The 17,506-nt window shown below is 43.1% G+C and overlaps 1 protein-coding gene across 1 annotated transcript in view; it reads left to right on the forward strand.

Moving 5' to 3' along the window:
- Positions 1 to 941: 941 nt before the first annotated feature.
- Positions 942 to 17,506, forward strand: part of EGFL6 (EGF like domain multiple 6) — a 61,373-nt gene continuing 44,808 nt past the window's right edge. The window contains exons 1-2 of the mRNA XM_060233983.1: positions 942 to 1,036; positions 11,285 to 11,397. Coding sequence (XP_060089966.1) covers positions 957 to 1,036; positions 11,285 to 11,397 — 193 coding nt within the window. The 5' untranslated portion in view covers positions 942 to 956. The remainder of the gene's footprint in view (positions 1,037 to 11,284; positions 11,398 to 17,506) is intronic.

The raw sequence follows: 17,506 nt of genomic DNA on the forward strand, positions 1-17,506 counted from the left end.
TCAGTTCTTTGCCTTGCCGGGGGAACCAAACCGGCGCGGGGGGTGGGGGGAGTAGCTGGGGCCGGGGCAGAGAAAGACCAATGAGCCGAAGTGAAATGCCGCAGCTTCCGAGTGCTGCTCATGCAGGCAGGGCCGGAGATGTTCGAGGGAACCGCTTAGCTGCTCCCAGCGGTCTGGGCGTCTCTAGCTTCCCTTGCAGGGACATCCCACCAGTACTTTCAACAGCCCCCTGGTGTTCAACTCTTGACTGCAAGCAGCCCACAATACCTGATCCCCTCGTCTGATGAAGTGCGCTGAGAGAGCACACGAAAGCTTACGTTCTGAATAAAACTTGGTTGGTCTTAAAGGTGCCACTTGACTCCTGCTTTGTTCATCTAGTTTCCCTTGTCCTTGCTTTCTGCTTCGCGCTCCCTCCCTGCTCTGCTCCCTTGCTTTGGAGGCACCGAGTCGTTAGGAAACAAATGAGCGCTTGCCCAGGCGCCGGGGGTCGCAGTCCAGCCTCTCCCCCCGCTTCCCGGAGGCGGAGCTCAGCGCACTCGGCGATTGTTTCTGTCCCTCCGGCAGCGACAGTTCTGGCGGGGAGCTTGCCGCACTCAACATCCTTAGCGGGGAAGGGGGGGGGGGGGGAGAGAACTTGAACGACGCGGGGGGGGGAGCTGCTGGGGAGGGGTCGCCAATGCAAATGTGGGACCCGCCCCCATCCCAAGCATGTAGACCTCGGCGAGGCAGAAGCGCCAAGCCCACCGAGGATGTGTCGTCCGGCAAGGGGGGCGCCGATCCTGCAGCCTTAGGCTGTGCGGCTGTGCTCGGGAAGGGGCCCCGCGCCGTCGCGGAGGAGGAGAAGGGGCCGCGACGAGGCCAGGAGAAGCCCCTGCCTAGCCTGGGTGTCGCCTGACTGCCGTCCTCGGAGTTGCCTTCCAGTTTCGCGGGTCACCCTGTCTCTTCGCCGGGCCAGCATGGGGCGGGTGGCTTGGAGCGCTTTCCTGGCGCTTTCCTGGCTGCCTTTTGCTGCAGGCGGATCTGCTGACCCTGTCAGGTGAGTTGCAAAGAGGGCCACGGAGTTGCCTTGTCGGTCCCTTTTGATAGCCATCCCGGAGAATGCGTGGTAGGATTGCTCTGAGAAGCCGTCTGCTGCTGGCCTTGGCACCTCTACTCTTCATGAGCACAAACTTGACAGCCGGCGGGGATGCTCTGCATAGGTGGTGGGACTGAGGCAGAGCATCTCTTTTGCATGTAAAAAGTCCCCGGTTCAGTTCTTGGAATTGAGGAAGTGAAAGATTCTTGCCTGAGACCTTGGGAAGCCGCTGCCAGTCAGAAGGCGCAACACTGGCCTGGGGTCGTCTGGCTCAACTGAAGGCAGCTTCATGTGTCCATTTCCCTCTTTCAGCACAGCAGCGGAATGTTTGATGCAAAATGATGCAAGGAACGTGTAGTCCAGGAGCCCCTTTCGCACATCATGTTCTCTCTTGCTGCTGCTGCTGCTGTGAGAATTCACCCAGAGTTTAGATCAGGGCTCAGTGTGAGCTGGGATTGATCACCGGTACTGGTTTTGAAAGTTCAGATTCAGTGCTGGAACATGCGAAGTTCTAAAGATGTGGGTGCTTTGGAGGCTATGCAAAGTGCATTTCCATCCTCACTGACTGAGTAATGCCTACTGAGGCTAAGAGATAGTGCTTGTTAGACATGAGAAGGAGATTCCAAACAAGCCTGGTGTCAGCAAGGACCTCTTCTCTTGAAAACAAACCACTCCTTGACTGAGGCTGGGGCTACCATGAGAGCTTCTTGTGGGGCCAGTGTCAAGCTTAGAAATAGTTTAACCTGCAGCTGGCTGATTTGGAAGATTTGGGGGAAGCACCACCCAAAGTTGGGCTTGCATGATTTGCTCCTTAGAAGAGCTGTGGAAGTTTCTGATAACATGCAGCAGGAGATGAATGAATGGCAAGAGACTGGCATTGCCCCTTTTCATTCGGTCTTTGTTGATCCTTCCAGGAGAATGAAACCTTCAGGACTTTCCCACCTCTCTGCTTCTACTGCACCCCTCTGACTGCACCCCCACATCTGCTTCTGGTGGGGAAGGGGTCTTTGCTAGAAGTGCAGGGGAGATCTGCAGTGGGAGAGGCAAATGGGCAGAAATCACCACCTTCTACTTTGCAAACAGAAATGCTGTTCTGCCTGAATAACTCTCCTTGGGGTGGGAAATGGCAAACTTGGATCCAATTCATTGTAAATTTGAATTGACCATTTGTGAGCTCAGCCCTAGAAAATGTTCAGCGCCTGTAACCTTGAAAGTGGTCATGAGGAAGAGTGTGGTTCTGAAACTCTGCAGAATGTAGGCTTTATGCTCAAAGACTCCTTCACTGCCAGGATCAGATGTTTCAGGGCTCAGAAGGGTACAGTAGCTATTTGGGAATTACAGACCACCCACACATAATGTTTAGACTGTATAGCACTTGTTCAAAGCACTTGACATACATTACCTGTCAGTGATCCTTGTAACCACCATATGTTCCCATAATACTAATGAGGAGCTGAAGCTGAAACACAAAAGCTAGCATCATCATGGTTGGCTGACATGAGATTTGAACCAGCTCTTTCTTGGTTTACAGCTCAATCTCTTAGAGCACTGTCCTTCCCAAGCAAAGTATCCATATTTTACTGCGATCTGGGTTTGTGGTTTTTTTTGTCAGTGCTGTATTTTTAAAAAGTTGTCAGAAAACTGATCTAAATTCTGTGCTTTCTGAAATGTATATGGTTGTGCACAATCATTCAGCAGCTGTCGGTTTTGGCAATGGCTTTGAGTATTTGCAGTGTGTTACTGTTTGCTACTTTCACCAAGTGTTCTTTCCATAATTTGAAGGTGGACTAGAAGATTACATTGCAGTGAGGAATTAGGGTTTAAGACTGCTGATGCTTTGAATGTTACAGGTTGAAGAGGGTATTCAGATGCATAGATCAAGTACAGGCATATCACAAGTTTACAGAGCAGTTCTAAGCAGAGTTCTAAGTCAATTGACTCTGGACATAGAAGGGCTTTTTATGGTTGCAGCACTAGAACAATCTGCATCCCATGGAAATCAGGCACAAAATTTCCATTGACTTTATTGAAGTTGGTGTCTTGATTTGCTTAATATATTGCATAATTATTATCAGTTCCATTTCCCCCCATCTTTGTTCCAAAGAGACATTTTTGTATGCATTGAGAAGTTTCTATTGCTCTCATAAAAAGTGTAATAATTTCAGAAGTCACATACACATATTTATTTATTTATTAGTTTAAATTTTTATGCCTCCCTTCCCTGTAAATAGGGCTCAGGACAGTATACAATGAAGAATAAAACAACAACATTTGCCAGCATTCCAGCCTTGATTTTGTCAGCAAAATGCAGAGGGTGGGGGCAGGGCCCTTTTTTGGCTTTTGAGGGAGGCCTCATGGGTGGTGTTCCCATTCCTCAGGCAGGGAAGGGAGATTCCCACTTTTTTGGGGGGAGCTTCTGCCAACCATTGACCAGCTGCCGGGGGTGGGGGAAGGAACCCTACCCCCAAACAGTGATGTCCTCACACAATGTCCCCAATGCAGTGATATCAGAAGTGACATCATCACATCAGGGATGTTGCATGGCAATGCTCTGGTTTAAGGGTAAAACTCTATGATTTGAAGGCAATTTTACCAAAGAGATTTGCCCTCAAACCAGAGCACTGCCCCATGATGCTCCCAACATGATGGCATCACTTCTGCATGATGTCATCACATCAGGGACATCACACAAAAGCATTGTTGTTGGGGGCAGATCCTCACCACACTCTTGAAACACTGCCTTCTGCCAGTGAGTTGTGGGGACCTGGCAACCCTATTCATTGGGACAAGGCCCAGTAGCAACCTCAGGGCAACTTGCTGCCGTCTGACTTGCATAATTCACCCAGGCCTGGCTGCTTGATACTGTTCAACAGCAGCTACCAGATGAAAGCTAGTGTATAATGTTATCAGCGCTTTCATCAGCGCTGCCTTCGCACCATCCTCAACATCCACTGGAGTGACTTTGTGACCAACACTGAAGTCCTCAAGCGGGCAGAGGTTACCAGCATCGAGGCACTGCTGTTGAAGACGCAGCTGCGCTGGGCAGGGCATATTTCTAGGATGGAAAACCACCGCCTTCCCAAGATTGCCCTGTATGGCGAACTCTCCACCGGCCATCGAAATAGAGGGGCACCAAAGAAGAGGTACAAGGACTCCTTGAAGAAATCCCTTAGCACCTGTCACATCAACCATCACCAGTGGTCTGACCTAGCCTCAGATCGCAAAGCATGGAGGCACACCATCCACCAGGCTGTCTCTTCCTTTGAGAACACACGCATAGCTGGTCTTGAGGACAAAAGGAGATTGAGGAAGAATCGCACTGCTACAGGACCAACCCTAAATCAGAGTTTTCCCTGCAGCCACTGTGGCCGGACCTGCCTGTCCCACATTGGTCTTGTCAGCCACCAGCGAGCCTGCAGCAAACGTGGACTATTGCACCCTTCTTAAATCTTCGTTCGCGAAGCCAAGCCGAGAGAGAGAGAGAGATAATGTTAGTATAATCGTTAAAAAGTGGTTTTGGACTATGATTCGGGAGGCCTGGGTTCAAATACCTGTTTTGTCATGGAAACTCATTGGATGACCTTGGGCCACTTATTTATTATAAATATTGCAGCATATTCCTTTAAAAATGATCTACATTGTTCAGCTTTGGGAGCTTATATTTAAACAAAAATGCACCAGAAGATGAACAATGCAAAAGGAATACAAGAATGCTAAGAAATATGGACAGGAAACAGCAAAATTAGAATCAGCTTGGAAAAATGGGAGCTAATGCATCTAAAGAGAAAACTAATCAAAAACACAGGAAATGCAGGGGGGGAAATCCGTAGAAGATAAAGTACAATAATTAATAGGACTTCCCATCAGTTGTATGGGAATGTAATAGCAATAGTGTTTGGGAATTTTCAGTTCATATTTCCTTTCCCAACTATTCTTGACTTAAAAGTCAGGGAGAGGGGGGAGTTGAGAAAATATCTTGTGGAATAGAGCCACAGATGTAAATGCAATTGTTACTAGGTATTTTGAAGATTCTTCCTGTAGGCTGTCACAGCTCAATATGCCACAGTGGCGAGAAAAACAGCCTTAGCATTGCATCTCTAGCAAAATTACAAAGTTAAGCCAAAAGTCCTACATTAAACTGTAGTTCAAATGACACCCGAACCAAAATATCCTAGGTTGTCTTCAGGACTGCAGGCCATACTTTGTATGGGTCAGCACATTCTGAATAAATGGCATTATGATTTCTTGTGCCATGCTGATACTGAAGGTCTTTGCACACATATGGCCTGGCCAACCATGTCACAGAAGCCTTCTGAGAAACCAGCGTATTAGCATTGGTTCCTCCATTTCAGCTGGTTTTTCTATGTGTGCCTGTAACAAGCACTTGAGGTGCAATAATTAAAAATAAAATGTATATGTAGGCTGCGATTCTCACCAAAAATGTCTTTAAAACTTTACTATACAATCAAATGTATAACAAATTCAGCTATCCATAATCTTAAAAGAATCAATATTAATTAGGCCAAAACAATTCTGCCTTTCAATGCTGAAGAACCCCAGCAAGTCCAGGAAGTCAAATAGCAAGCAGTTAAAAACCACCTTTGCATGCAGACCTTAATCAAAATCAGAAGCAGAACTGAAATGGTGGTTCCACACAGCCCATTATGCAGCATTCATTCCATATAAAAATCTGTTCCCATTGGCAAGATACTAGTATAAAACTTGTTGTTGTTCAGTCGCACAATTGAGTCTGACTCTTTGCGACCCCGTGGACAAAGTCACTCCAAGCCCTCAGAAGTCTGCTCAAATTCGTGTTTGTTGCATCTGTAACACTGTCCAGCCATCTTATCTTTTGCCGTCCCCTTCTTCTTTTGCCTTCTGTCTTTCCTAGCATCTGGATCTTCTCCAGGGAAGTGCTCCCTTCTCATTTGGTAGCCAAAGTATTTGAGCTTCAGCTTCAGCATCTGACCTTCCAGTGAACATTCTGGGTTGATTTCCCCTAGGACTGACTGATTTGATCTTCTTGCAGTCCAAGAGACTCTCAAAAGTCTTCTCCAGCACCACATCTCAAAAGTAGTATAAAACTACTCAGCAGTAAATTCACTTCAGCAAAGGAAATTATCTATGCAATTTCATTTTTGTCTTTATCCTAATTAGATCACTAATTAATTCTAATTTCTTGCTCCCTTGTGACACTGGTGGGATAGGGATGCCAGCCTCCAGATGAGATCTCCCAGAATTACTGTTCATCTTCAGACTACAAAGATCAGTTCCCCTGGAGAAAATGGATGTTTGGAGGGTAGCCTCTATGGGATTGTGCCCCACTGAGGTCCCTGTCCTCCCCAGGTTCCACCCCCAACTCTCCAGGAATTTCCCAATGTGGAGCTGACAACCCTATGCCCCTGTCTCCCACTGGTGGTTGGGGTGACCTGGCAACCCTAGATGTGAGCGATACTTTTCACTTTACAGCCTGTCAAGGGCATTGCTCAAACTTTTTATTATATTGCTTAGTATCATAATAGTATGAGTGTCACTTTGTAATAGTAAAAAATTAAAATGAGTAGTGGCTTTGGCTGAATACAAGGCGATAACAGACCTTGGAACCTTTCCTTTAAAAACAAAACATAATCTTTTGAACATATGAGCATATGAAGCTGCCTTATACTGAATCAGACCCTCAATCCATCCAAGTCAGTATGGTCTACTTAGACTGACAGCGGCTCTCCAGGGTCTCAAGCTGAGGTTTTTCATACCTACTTGCCTGGACCCTTTTTAGTTGGCGATACTGGGGTTTGAACCTGGGACCTTCTGCTTACCAAGCAGATGCTCTACCACTGAGCCACCATCCCTCCCAATTTATGTGATGTCATGTGATCTGTCTTAATTGCTGCATATCAAAACTGTTAGCAGCTCAGGTGAGTAGGCCATAGGCTTGCAGCCCCCACATCTGGGCATGGAATCTCCTGGTTTTGAAAGCTCCTGTCCCAACAGCCATTATATGCTTTAAATCTTGGCAAATTTTGAAGAAGTTTGCAGACTGTTTGTGTTCTGGAATGTGTGCGCCTTTAAATCTCAATAGGGCAAAAGCTGCATGAGGGGTGCAGGCAGAGCCACCTGGTTCTTCCCAGTGAGTGTGAAGTGTGTGAGAAAGGAAGAGAGCACAAGCCCCCTATTTGTTTTGCTTTTTTTTTCAGAAGTTGTTTGTATAGTAAAATGGACAGTAATGAGTTTAAAACCTGATTATGGGATGGAGTTTTCCTAGACTGCTCTCTTCCTTACTTTCCTTTTCCTGTGTTAGTTTGAAGAAGTTGGTTGAAATACAGCAGACTGTTACATTCAGCAAGTACTGTGCATAAAGCAATTTATATCATTGCCCCAGTGAGATCACAAAAGTGTGGGCTTGCAGACTGTGTTTATTTTGGCTGCTTTGTGAGTGTGACTGTGTTCCTTAATAAAGCCATGCTTGGAAATGCTACCAAAGCCTGACAAAGGACTTGTGAGGGTATGACAAATTTCACTTTCATTTAGTGGAAGTGCAGCTGCTGGAGAACCTTTTGAAGGCAAAAACAAGAATGAGGAAATGAAGACTGTATTCAGGTGAACCACTGCTGTATTTTTTAAAAATTTATTTTAGGAAATGGGAAAGTCTTCACGTTCCACCCCCAAAGTCTCCAGGCTCCCCCCCACAAAGTCCTCAGGTATTTCCTGAGTTGGACCTGGCAACCCAAGCTGACCTAAAAGCAACTCAATTTAACCATAGCCTGGTATGGGTCTGGTCCAGGTTTATTCTGTCTGCAACCACAAATTTGCTGCTGAACATTACTTTGAATGGAAGTCTGCAGTTTTCAGATCTATGACTGGTAGAGATGGGCACGAACCAGAAAAATGGTGGTTCATTTGGTTTGTGGTTCATTTGATTGCCTGAGCCAGTGGGTCATGTTGGTTAATGGTTCATTTGATTTCCTGAAAAAAATTTTGGTTCATTTGGTTCGGGAGGTGTAGTCTTCAGCAGGCTCTCCTCCACCTAATCTCCAAGTTTGATGAAGGTTGGATTTGGAATGGATTTGGAGAGTCAGTTTGGTGTAGTGGTTAAGTGCACGGACTCTTATCTGGGAGAACTGGGTTCGATTCCCCACTCCTCCACTTGTACCTGCTGGAATGGCCTTCGCGGAGGTTGTCCTTGAAGGGGCTGCTGCTGTGAGAGTCCTCTCAGCCCCACCCACCTCACAGGGTGTCTGTTGTGGGGGAGGAAGATAAAGGAGATTGTGAGCCACTTTGAGATTCGAAGTGGAAGGTGGGATATAAATCCAATATCTTCTTCTTCTGAGTTATAGCCCCCCAAAGCAGGAGTTCCCAGGAAAGTTCAGCTGCAGCTCTCTCATGACAACTAACTCTTTTGTCTTCATGCTGCAAAATGAAAGCAGCTGAGTCAGGGTGTCTGCTTCCATAGAGCAGAATGGGAGCTCCACAGTTGGCTCCTAGAGCTGCATATCAAGGTATGGACCACCTCTATGGGGATTTCAAGGGATCCCAGAAATCCACCCCCAGTGTTGCCTAGGAATTGGTTGAATTGGCACCAGGCAGTCTTGCAAACAAACTGCAAAAACTAATGATACACAGGAAAATCATTTTTGAATCAGGGACAACACAATTCCACAAATCGGCTTGAAGCAAAGCACAAATTGGCCTGATTCATGCAGGAACCGTGATTTGTTTATTGGTTTGTGCCCATTCCTAATGACTGTCTGTGCTACTATGCTAATCTTTACTTTTCCAGTAGGTTGATAGTCGAAATGTCATCTTCCTTCCTTTGACCAGTCTGCTGCTTTCCCCCAATGTAGAAATGTCACATATAAGTGCTTGTTTCCTTTTGATATTATTCTGAGTTGCTTTTTACTTTAAAAAATGTATTCAAGTAGACCTGGAGCTTTTTGCATAGTTTTGTTTTTAATTTGGAAGCGAAAGTTAACCACCAGATTTCCTTTAGTAGCAGTTGGCTTTCTGTGAGAGTTTTGGAACATGACCAAGTTTTCTATGGGAATCTTTACGGCAGGGGACTTAATGCGCTATATATGTTTACCAGCACAGCATGGAAGTACAAAGTTAAAACCCTTTCTCATTTGTGTTATTGTATATCTATCAGTTTAATAGCATTTATTGCTGAAAATGTTTAACTGTTTTGATTTGCGTATGTACAGATGATTAGTAAAGAGACATTTCTGACAGTAAACAATATTGTGGCAGTAAACAATATTGTGGCTTAATAGTTACAAGTTTCAACACGTATCCACGTTTTACTGTTTAGTGTATCTTTTTGCCATTATGACAACCCAACCATAAAGAACTTTATTTTGAAATAAGCCTCACTAAGTATGGTAATATTGATTTCCATGTTTATCATAGAAGCTGTACTATTATGCAGATTTCTCATATTTAGTAGGTGAAGTCCATACAGTCACAAAGCTAAATCAGCATCCAAAGGTATTTTGATTTTGTGTTTCTCATATAATCACTTCTCCCAACTGAATGCCAATCTAACATAAGAGTGTCAATCTAGAATCTGAGAGATCTGGGTTCAAATCCACACTTTGCCATGAAGCTTGTTGCCTGCCCCCCTCCCAATCAAACTTACTTCACAGGGTTGTGGTGAATATAAATTAAAGAACGCATCTTATATCTGTTGTTCTGAGCTGATGAAAAGGAGTGGGGTAAAAATGTACTGAATAAATTGTAAACCACTGGAAACTGAGAAGTCTTCAAAAGCAAATTGTAATGAAGGAGGAGGAGTTGTTAGAGTCTCAGAGTGGCTTACAATCTCCTTCCCTTCTTCTCCCCACAACAGACACCCTGTGAGGTAGGTGGGGCTGAGAGAGCTCTGAGAGAACTGTGACTGATCCAAGGTCACCCAGCTGAGTTATAGCCCCCAAAGCAGTATGGAATCAAACCTGGTTCTCCAGATTAGAGTCCACTGCTCTTAACCACTACACCAAAGTGACTCTTGAGGAACTCTTCAAAGAAAGAACTAAAACTTCCTGTGGGGTCTATCATCCTTTAATAGGGTTGTCAGCTCTGGGTTGGGAAACCCTGGAGTTTTTGAGGGTGGAACCTGGGAGGGACATGGGTTGGGGAGGTGAAGGACTTCAATGCCGTAAAATTGACCTTCCAAAGTGGGCATTTTCTCTAGGGACATTGATCTCTGTCGCCTGGGTAACAGCGGGAGATCTTCAGCCACCAGTGCAATCTTTTTAGTGTGCCCAAGGTAGCTGACCAATTATCTTGGATCCTGACCAATTATCTTACTATAATACTGGCTATCACTTGATGGCACATATTTTAATAGAAGCTGCTGACGTTTTGAAATTGGATTCTCATTTTATCTTTCTGAAAGTTGCTGTTCAGTTCACAATTCAAAGCCTGTGCTGACCTTTCAAGATGGCCAAAGTACTAACTATTTAAGGACAATACACTTGCAACCAAATTTACAGCACGTCCATGATTCTTTATTTTAAAAACCCAAAACAGACTACAAATATAAGTAGAGGAGGGAGGCCTGAGAAAGACGCTGCTTAGCCCTTTATCCTTCAGTCAATTTTCTTTTTTCTGTCAAAACTACCTTTTTTCACCTACAGTGTAAAATATGATGTCCCTGCAAATGAAAAAGTAACTTGTGGAGGGTGATTTTGAACTAGAAAAACACTGGAGGGTAGTCTAGAGGCTGAATGGGAGGAGCTTCTTAGAACTCCATACATGCTGTTCTAAAGTCCTTTGAAAAAGTGTGGGATATGCAAGAGAAAGTTAATCACATGTTTTGAGTGTGGTGTGAGACAGCTCTTCAGTCTTCAACAATGCTCTCTGCATACATTTTGTGATCAGCTGTGCAATCCCAAACAGCCAATGGACTTAGGAGGCTCCACTGGTGGATCTCCTGGTGGCACCTGGGGTTTTTGGCCACTGTGTGATGGACTGGATGGGCCACTGACTTGATCCAACATGACTTCTCTTATGTTTTTATGAGGATGTGACTCTGCTTAGAAGTATACTGCTTGTTGCTTCAAGAGTGGTTTATTCCAATTTCATTCTCTCCTGTGGATAGGCTGCATGATGTGATGTTAATGTGCACAGACAGGATATGAGTCCAGAGTGCTGTACCTTTAGGGGTTCTGCTAATTCCTCTGCTACACCTGCAATGATGTTCTGTTTTATATACAGCTCAAGAGGTCGCAGGCAGCTCTTACCTTTGAATCAACCTGGGGTCTGTCGCTATGGTTCTAAGCTTGACTGCTGCTATGGCTGGAAAAGGAGTAGCCATGGACATTGTGAAGGTAACAGTAACAAAACTATTGTTCCTTTTTCTCTAGAAATATATGCTTAGCTTTGAATTGGGTGGAGGGGGGAGAATCTGCCTGAAGGGCCTGCCAGAGGTTAGAATAAAAAAAGACATATGGAAATTAGATCCATATTGTAGTGTTTGATATAAGAAACAGGATTTAGGTAGAAAAATGGCTGGACTGGAGCAACCAGGATTAGCTGACTGTATTGTAAAACCAGAAATGAATGTTCTAAATATTTTCATTTCATGTTACACGTACTGCTGGATAGAACTAGACATTTAAGAGAATGCATAGTGGTGTTCTACCTCATCACAAACTTAACAAAATGAACTAGTTTGGTAAACAGGAAGGGTCATGAGGTTCATGGTTCATGAGGCTCCATGAACTGGGATGAACCTCCATTTTCCCTGTTCATGCCCATCCCTAGTTCTGACATTACCTCTAGTAAGGATTGCTCACTTATTTGGTTGAGAGAATAGGTACATAACACCCTCAACCAAAGGAATGTTAACAATTTTGGCTAAAGGTACTCTCCCTGCCCTTTTATTGGCAGGATACAATTAACCTAGAGGGACAGTTCTCAGAGTGGCCTTCAGCATATTAGTCAGGGAAATAAAAATGAAGCTATTTATATCACTCTGACAAAGTATACTTCTGAAACTTCCCCAAACGTAGGAACTCCTGTTGAACTGGCTTTCAGGTCAAATACAAAAAAGAGTGTTAATCAGAAAAAAATTTACCAAAATCATTGCAGCTAATTGATAACCTCAGGTGGTCTGGATATTGGTGTCAACAGATTACTAAACACTTTAAACAATTGAGCTGGATAAAATTCAGCTAATGCTGTAGTAGTGGAGAAAAGGGGCTGTTGCAATCCCTGCCACCTAATAATCCTTTAATTGGTCTCTGTAATATGCTCTGTCTGATTCAGAATGAGCCTTTCACCAATGATGTTATAGCCATCTCCCTTCTCTTTTTTCTGTCCAATGATTTCCTTATAAACCAGGTGTCTCTTGGTGGGAAGAAGAGGACACCAGGGAGCAACCTTGTCTGTTGTCCTTTAATTTAATTATGTGCTGACAAGGCTTCAGCAGTTGTGCCTGAGCATTCCATAAACCAGTTGGGTCCATTAGCCTCCATAACTGGATGGTCCTAACTGATTCATTGATGCTGGAGAGGAAGGGGCATAACAACAACTTCTTCAATAGTTAAAGATCTGTCAGTGATAGGGATTGAAGAACCAGTTAAATCCCTTAACAAGGTCACCATAAATCACTCAGTGCAAAAAAGTAAGTCCAATGTATTGACCTTTTCAGATGTTGCAGTGCAACCTGGGATGGTATCATGGTTTCCATGGCAGTTAAAGTCCTCAGCTTAGTTTAATATGGATATTGAAGCTCCTCAAAACTATCAGTCTAAAAGACTGCAACACTAGTTAGCCAGACCACATACTTGGTGGAGAGTAAACCAGAAAGAACCTTAACTTTCCCCTGGTATCCAGCACAAGTACATACAGTCAGAACTGATTATAATTTGCATTCCTAATTCCTTTAAATGTAACATGTGAGTATAAATCTCTGTGTATTTCTACATCATGCCAAATTTGTTGATTAAATAAAGCATTTATGTTACTGGACCTCTCTTCTGCAGCTTGTATTTCTTCAGTTACTAGCTCTACATGTAAGAAAATGCTATTCAGCTTTTGAATTGTGGCATGATGGAGGTCTGGATTCTGCTTTGTTGGAGGACTTGATGACACATGTGGATATTGTTATTCAGGGGCAGCAGACTTGCCAGCACATGCTATTTGTAGTTGATGAGTAGAGTGGTCTTGGAGCTACACCCTTGGGTACGATCCCCCCCCACACACACACACCCAAGAGCTGGGAACTGAAGTTTAAGATCACTGTGGTTTCTTGCTTTAATATTGATCCAAAACTGCAGGGGTATAAACTGAGAAGGTGCAGGGGAAATGCAACCTTTAAGCAAGCCAGGCAGAGAATTTATAGCCAGGTGTTTTTGATTAAATGGCATATGTTGTCCTTAGCTATGCATGTTGTTGGAAGACTGGTAGTTTCTATCATTCTGACAGTCTACGTAATCCATAAAAGGATTACCTGCATTGCTGATCAGTTTTCAGGCCTCTGGAAAACTAGTTTAATGATGGCCCTATGGTTATTTAATAGTGTCTAATCTTTTAATAAAGATAGTGTAAACACTGGGGAGAAGTTTGAAATCTTTCTCTAGATGGATTCTGGCAAGGCTGAATGAACTCATAAAGTTTTGACTTTTAGGAGTTGTCTTATTTCTTATACATTACATCTGCCGTCCTGATGAGTTTAGCTTTGGGTGTCTGGTGTCATGAACAAGAGTTCATGTCATAATTGATATGATCACCAGACTGCTGTCCAGTGGGGATAGCTGCCAGCAGAACCTTTTCTCCGTGGACCTATCTCAGTGTACATTTCAGATAACAGTGGCAGTTGAAAGCATACCCATCTGTTGAATTGTGTGTGTGTGCTGTTTGCATAACCCTAAATCAGCTCAAATCTATGCTGGAGTAAAAATGACAGTATGTAAAAGTTCCTTAAAGAGATAATGTGGGAGATTTCACTTTTCTTTTTCTTTTGCAAACTCAGTAGAACCACATTCAACCAGTATCCAGTTTTCATAGCTTTTAAAAATCTTCTGGTTTGAGGCAGGTATGATGTGTGTTGAACATCTTCACTGACATGTAGGCATTTTTTTTTTTGCTGTATTGTTTTCTCTTTGTTATGCTGTTCCTTTCATAGTAAGCCACTTTTGATCAGGATTCCTTGCTGGGTGAAATATCATTAAATAATTTGGAGCCAAAGATAGTCTAAATCCACCAGATGTTGATGTTTAATATGTTTCAGAAGAGCATTACAGGAAACAGCAGGATTTGGTTGTGTTAAGTTTCGAAAGGACTCTGAACAATGGCCAAGACCCCCTGCAATTCTGCACTAAAACAAAGTTTTATAACAAGGAAGCTCATATGCTATGAAAGGGAATACAAAATCTGTGATCAAAATATTTACTGAGGAAGTGCATTCAGACTTAAGTAATTAAGAAAAGATCTAAAGTAAAACCACTCTGTCAATCTCAGTAGAGTTATTAATCCAAATGAAATTACCCTTGACTGCACCAGATGTCACTGTTTTTCTGATGATGCCACAATGTCTGTGATGGTACTTTGTTATCAGTTTTTCTATCTCCATGATGCCTTTCAAAATTCCATTTCCTTGCAGCAGTAATGTATGTATCTTGACAAGTATGCCATCCAACCAAAACATTTAGCCCATGCTCACCCTACACAGCATAATCTCTCATTGGTGTTTCTGTTGACTGGGCATGCCAAGTGCACACTTTGAGCAGGCAGTTTCCTGGGAAAGGACCCTTCTGGCCATCTTGCCTCTTAGGCTGGTGGGAGAAACAGTGGGAGATGGAGCTGCTGTCAGGCTATGGGCTGACATCGTATTGAGGCAAAAACTCAGATGTGATATCTGCCAACATTTTAGCAACCCTATGGAATTACATTGGTTAATATCCAGGTAGGGTTACCTGCTCTTGGTTGGGAAATACCTGGAGATTTTGGAGGTAGAGCCTGGGGAAGGTAGGGTTTGAGGAGGGGAGGGATGTAATGCCATAAAACTCATCCTTCAAAGTAGCCATTTTCTGCTGCGGCACTGAACTTGGTCACCTGGAGATCACTTGTAATAGTGCGAGATCTCAAGGTACCTGAAGGTTGGCAAGCCTATGTCCAGGTTACTGCTCCTCCAATGTTCCTGGGGTTGCTGGGCTGCCACCTGGCATCTTTACTGATCACAGTGCTTCTTGTAATTCTTTTTCTGTCTCAATGACTTGGGGAGGCCTCTTACTATATATAAAAAGGGCAGCTCCTTTGAGAAGCTAGATGTTAGCAGGAGCCAGAAAATGGTGTGTGTGTATCCTTTCTAGCAGACACGGGGGGAGGGTAATGTTTCCGTTTGCTCGGTCCCCTCCCTGGCACCTTTAGGAAAATAAGTAAAAATTTCATATTTACAACAGTGGTAATGGTTATAGTGCTACTGAGTAGGAATCTTCCTGTACCTCATTTGCCCCTTTCTCTGGCTTCCACCCACCTAACATTACAAAACAGAGAGAGGCAAATGAAGAGCTAGAGATCCATGACAAGATCTCCATATCTAAGAAAAATCTCTAAGTTCAGAATCTAAGATCTCTGTTCATCTAAAAGCAGCTGGACAAAGGATGGGAATCTGGTGATGAACAACTCTGCCAATGTAAAGCAGAGGGGGATACAGGTTTTTATATATGGAGCAAGTAGATCAAACAATAAAAAGTGTGCTGTCCTGTGTCTTGTTTCTTGTCTTTTGCTGTCTGAATTTTCTCCATGCCAGCCTGCTGATCAATACTGAGAAATAACTTCATAGTGTCTTTATTACCTTGACCTCCCAGTTCCTTCAGCTTGCTTCTATGCTTGTATCTCATTTTGCAGTAGCTTATACAAAGACGTACATAGGCTGTGTGACAAGGCAAAGTTTCAAGTGTCACATCCACTCAGAAATATTTCTATACTTAAGGGGAAAACTTTAAAATCTAATATAGACATAATAATTGGACCTAATAAAAAAGCCAATGTAATCTTATTTCTATTCCAATGTCACTGTTAGAATGTAGATTGTTTGGTTCCATTGCAGATTTCCCTTCTCCTGGTGGGGGGCTCAGAATCATCTTGTTCTCCTCCCCAATAACCCAGGAGCAGTGTTCCCTCTAAGTTAGTTTTTTAGCCTCCAGCTCACATAGTTTTGTCTTAGCTCAGGAAAAATGGCCCCAGAGCAAACATATTTATGCAGTAGCCCCCAGCTTTAATGCCAGTAGTTCACCAAGCAGAATTTTTGCTCACAAGACTCTGCAGCTTAGAGGGAGTATTGCCAAGGAGGTGCCTTAGATAGACATTGGTCATCTAAGAGTTGCGTCATCCAGGATGAGGGAAATTTTTTATCCCTTAAGAAGGTTGTTCCCACATACAGTTTTACCACTTTTATAATATAAATAGAAGGCAACCATTCTCTTTTTCATGAAGAAGTAAATATATGTATTTGAGTCCATTATTGGAATGGCTGCATAACGTGTGGCCCCCTGTGAGTCCAGGGTATATAGGGGAAAGGTAGCTTTGCCCACTCTCGGCTATGTCCTACATTCTGAACCATTTACTTTGCTCCTTGGAACTAAATGAGAGTTATTTTATATTGAACCCATCTCAGTCTTTATGAATTCACCAGTCGATCTGCACATCACATCCAGATCCTTGTTCTTTTTTTATAACTAATAATTTTTATTATTTTAATTAACTCAATACAGCTTAAGCAATATCTTTGATATACAAATAAGCTAAGCATTATCATTTTACATCTAGATATAAGTTCAATAGTACAAGTTATAAATAAAATGGATACTTTACAATCACTCACACACCTAACAGTTGACATAAGAGCAGTTTACATACCAGATAAAGACTCAAAATAAATCACAAAAATAGACAGTTAATAAATAATAAAATCCAGATACTTTTTTGGAGTAGGTAGGCTTGATGAAGGTTTCCCATTAATATAAGAGAGAAAGAAAAACCACTTCTTAACAAAGTTATCAGCTGGCCTTGGATTTTCATAATATGCTTGTAGACAATTTATCTTGGATCATCAATTCCCATACTTTATTGTACCATTGGCGAATAGTAGGGTGTTTGTCTGTTTTCCAACACTGTGCTATATTGATTTTGGCTGCTAATATTAAAAATGAAAGAAGTTCCATTTTTGTTTTAGATCCTGAATTGTTATCCCAAATGTTTAGGAGGACAGACTCTGGCAAGAAAGGAATATCAACATCTATTATTTCCCCTACAATTTTTATCACTGATTTCCAAAAAGCCTGCACTTGTACATATATGAACATATGAAGCTGCCTTATACTAAATCAGACTCTCGGTCCATCAACGTCAGTATTGTCTACTCAGACTGGCAGCGGCTCTCCAGGGTCTCAAGCTAAGGTTTTTCATACCTATTTTGCCTGGACCCTTTTA

This window comes from Heteronotia binoei, chromosome 3 (assembly GCF_032191835.1).
Source record: "Heteronotia binoei isolate CCM8104 ecotype False Entrance Well chromosome 3, APGP_CSIRO_Hbin_v1, whole genome shotgun sequence".
Taxonomy (NCBI): domain Eukaryota; kingdom Metazoa; phylum Chordata; class Lepidosauria; order Squamata; family Gekkonidae; genus Heteronotia; species Heteronotia binoei.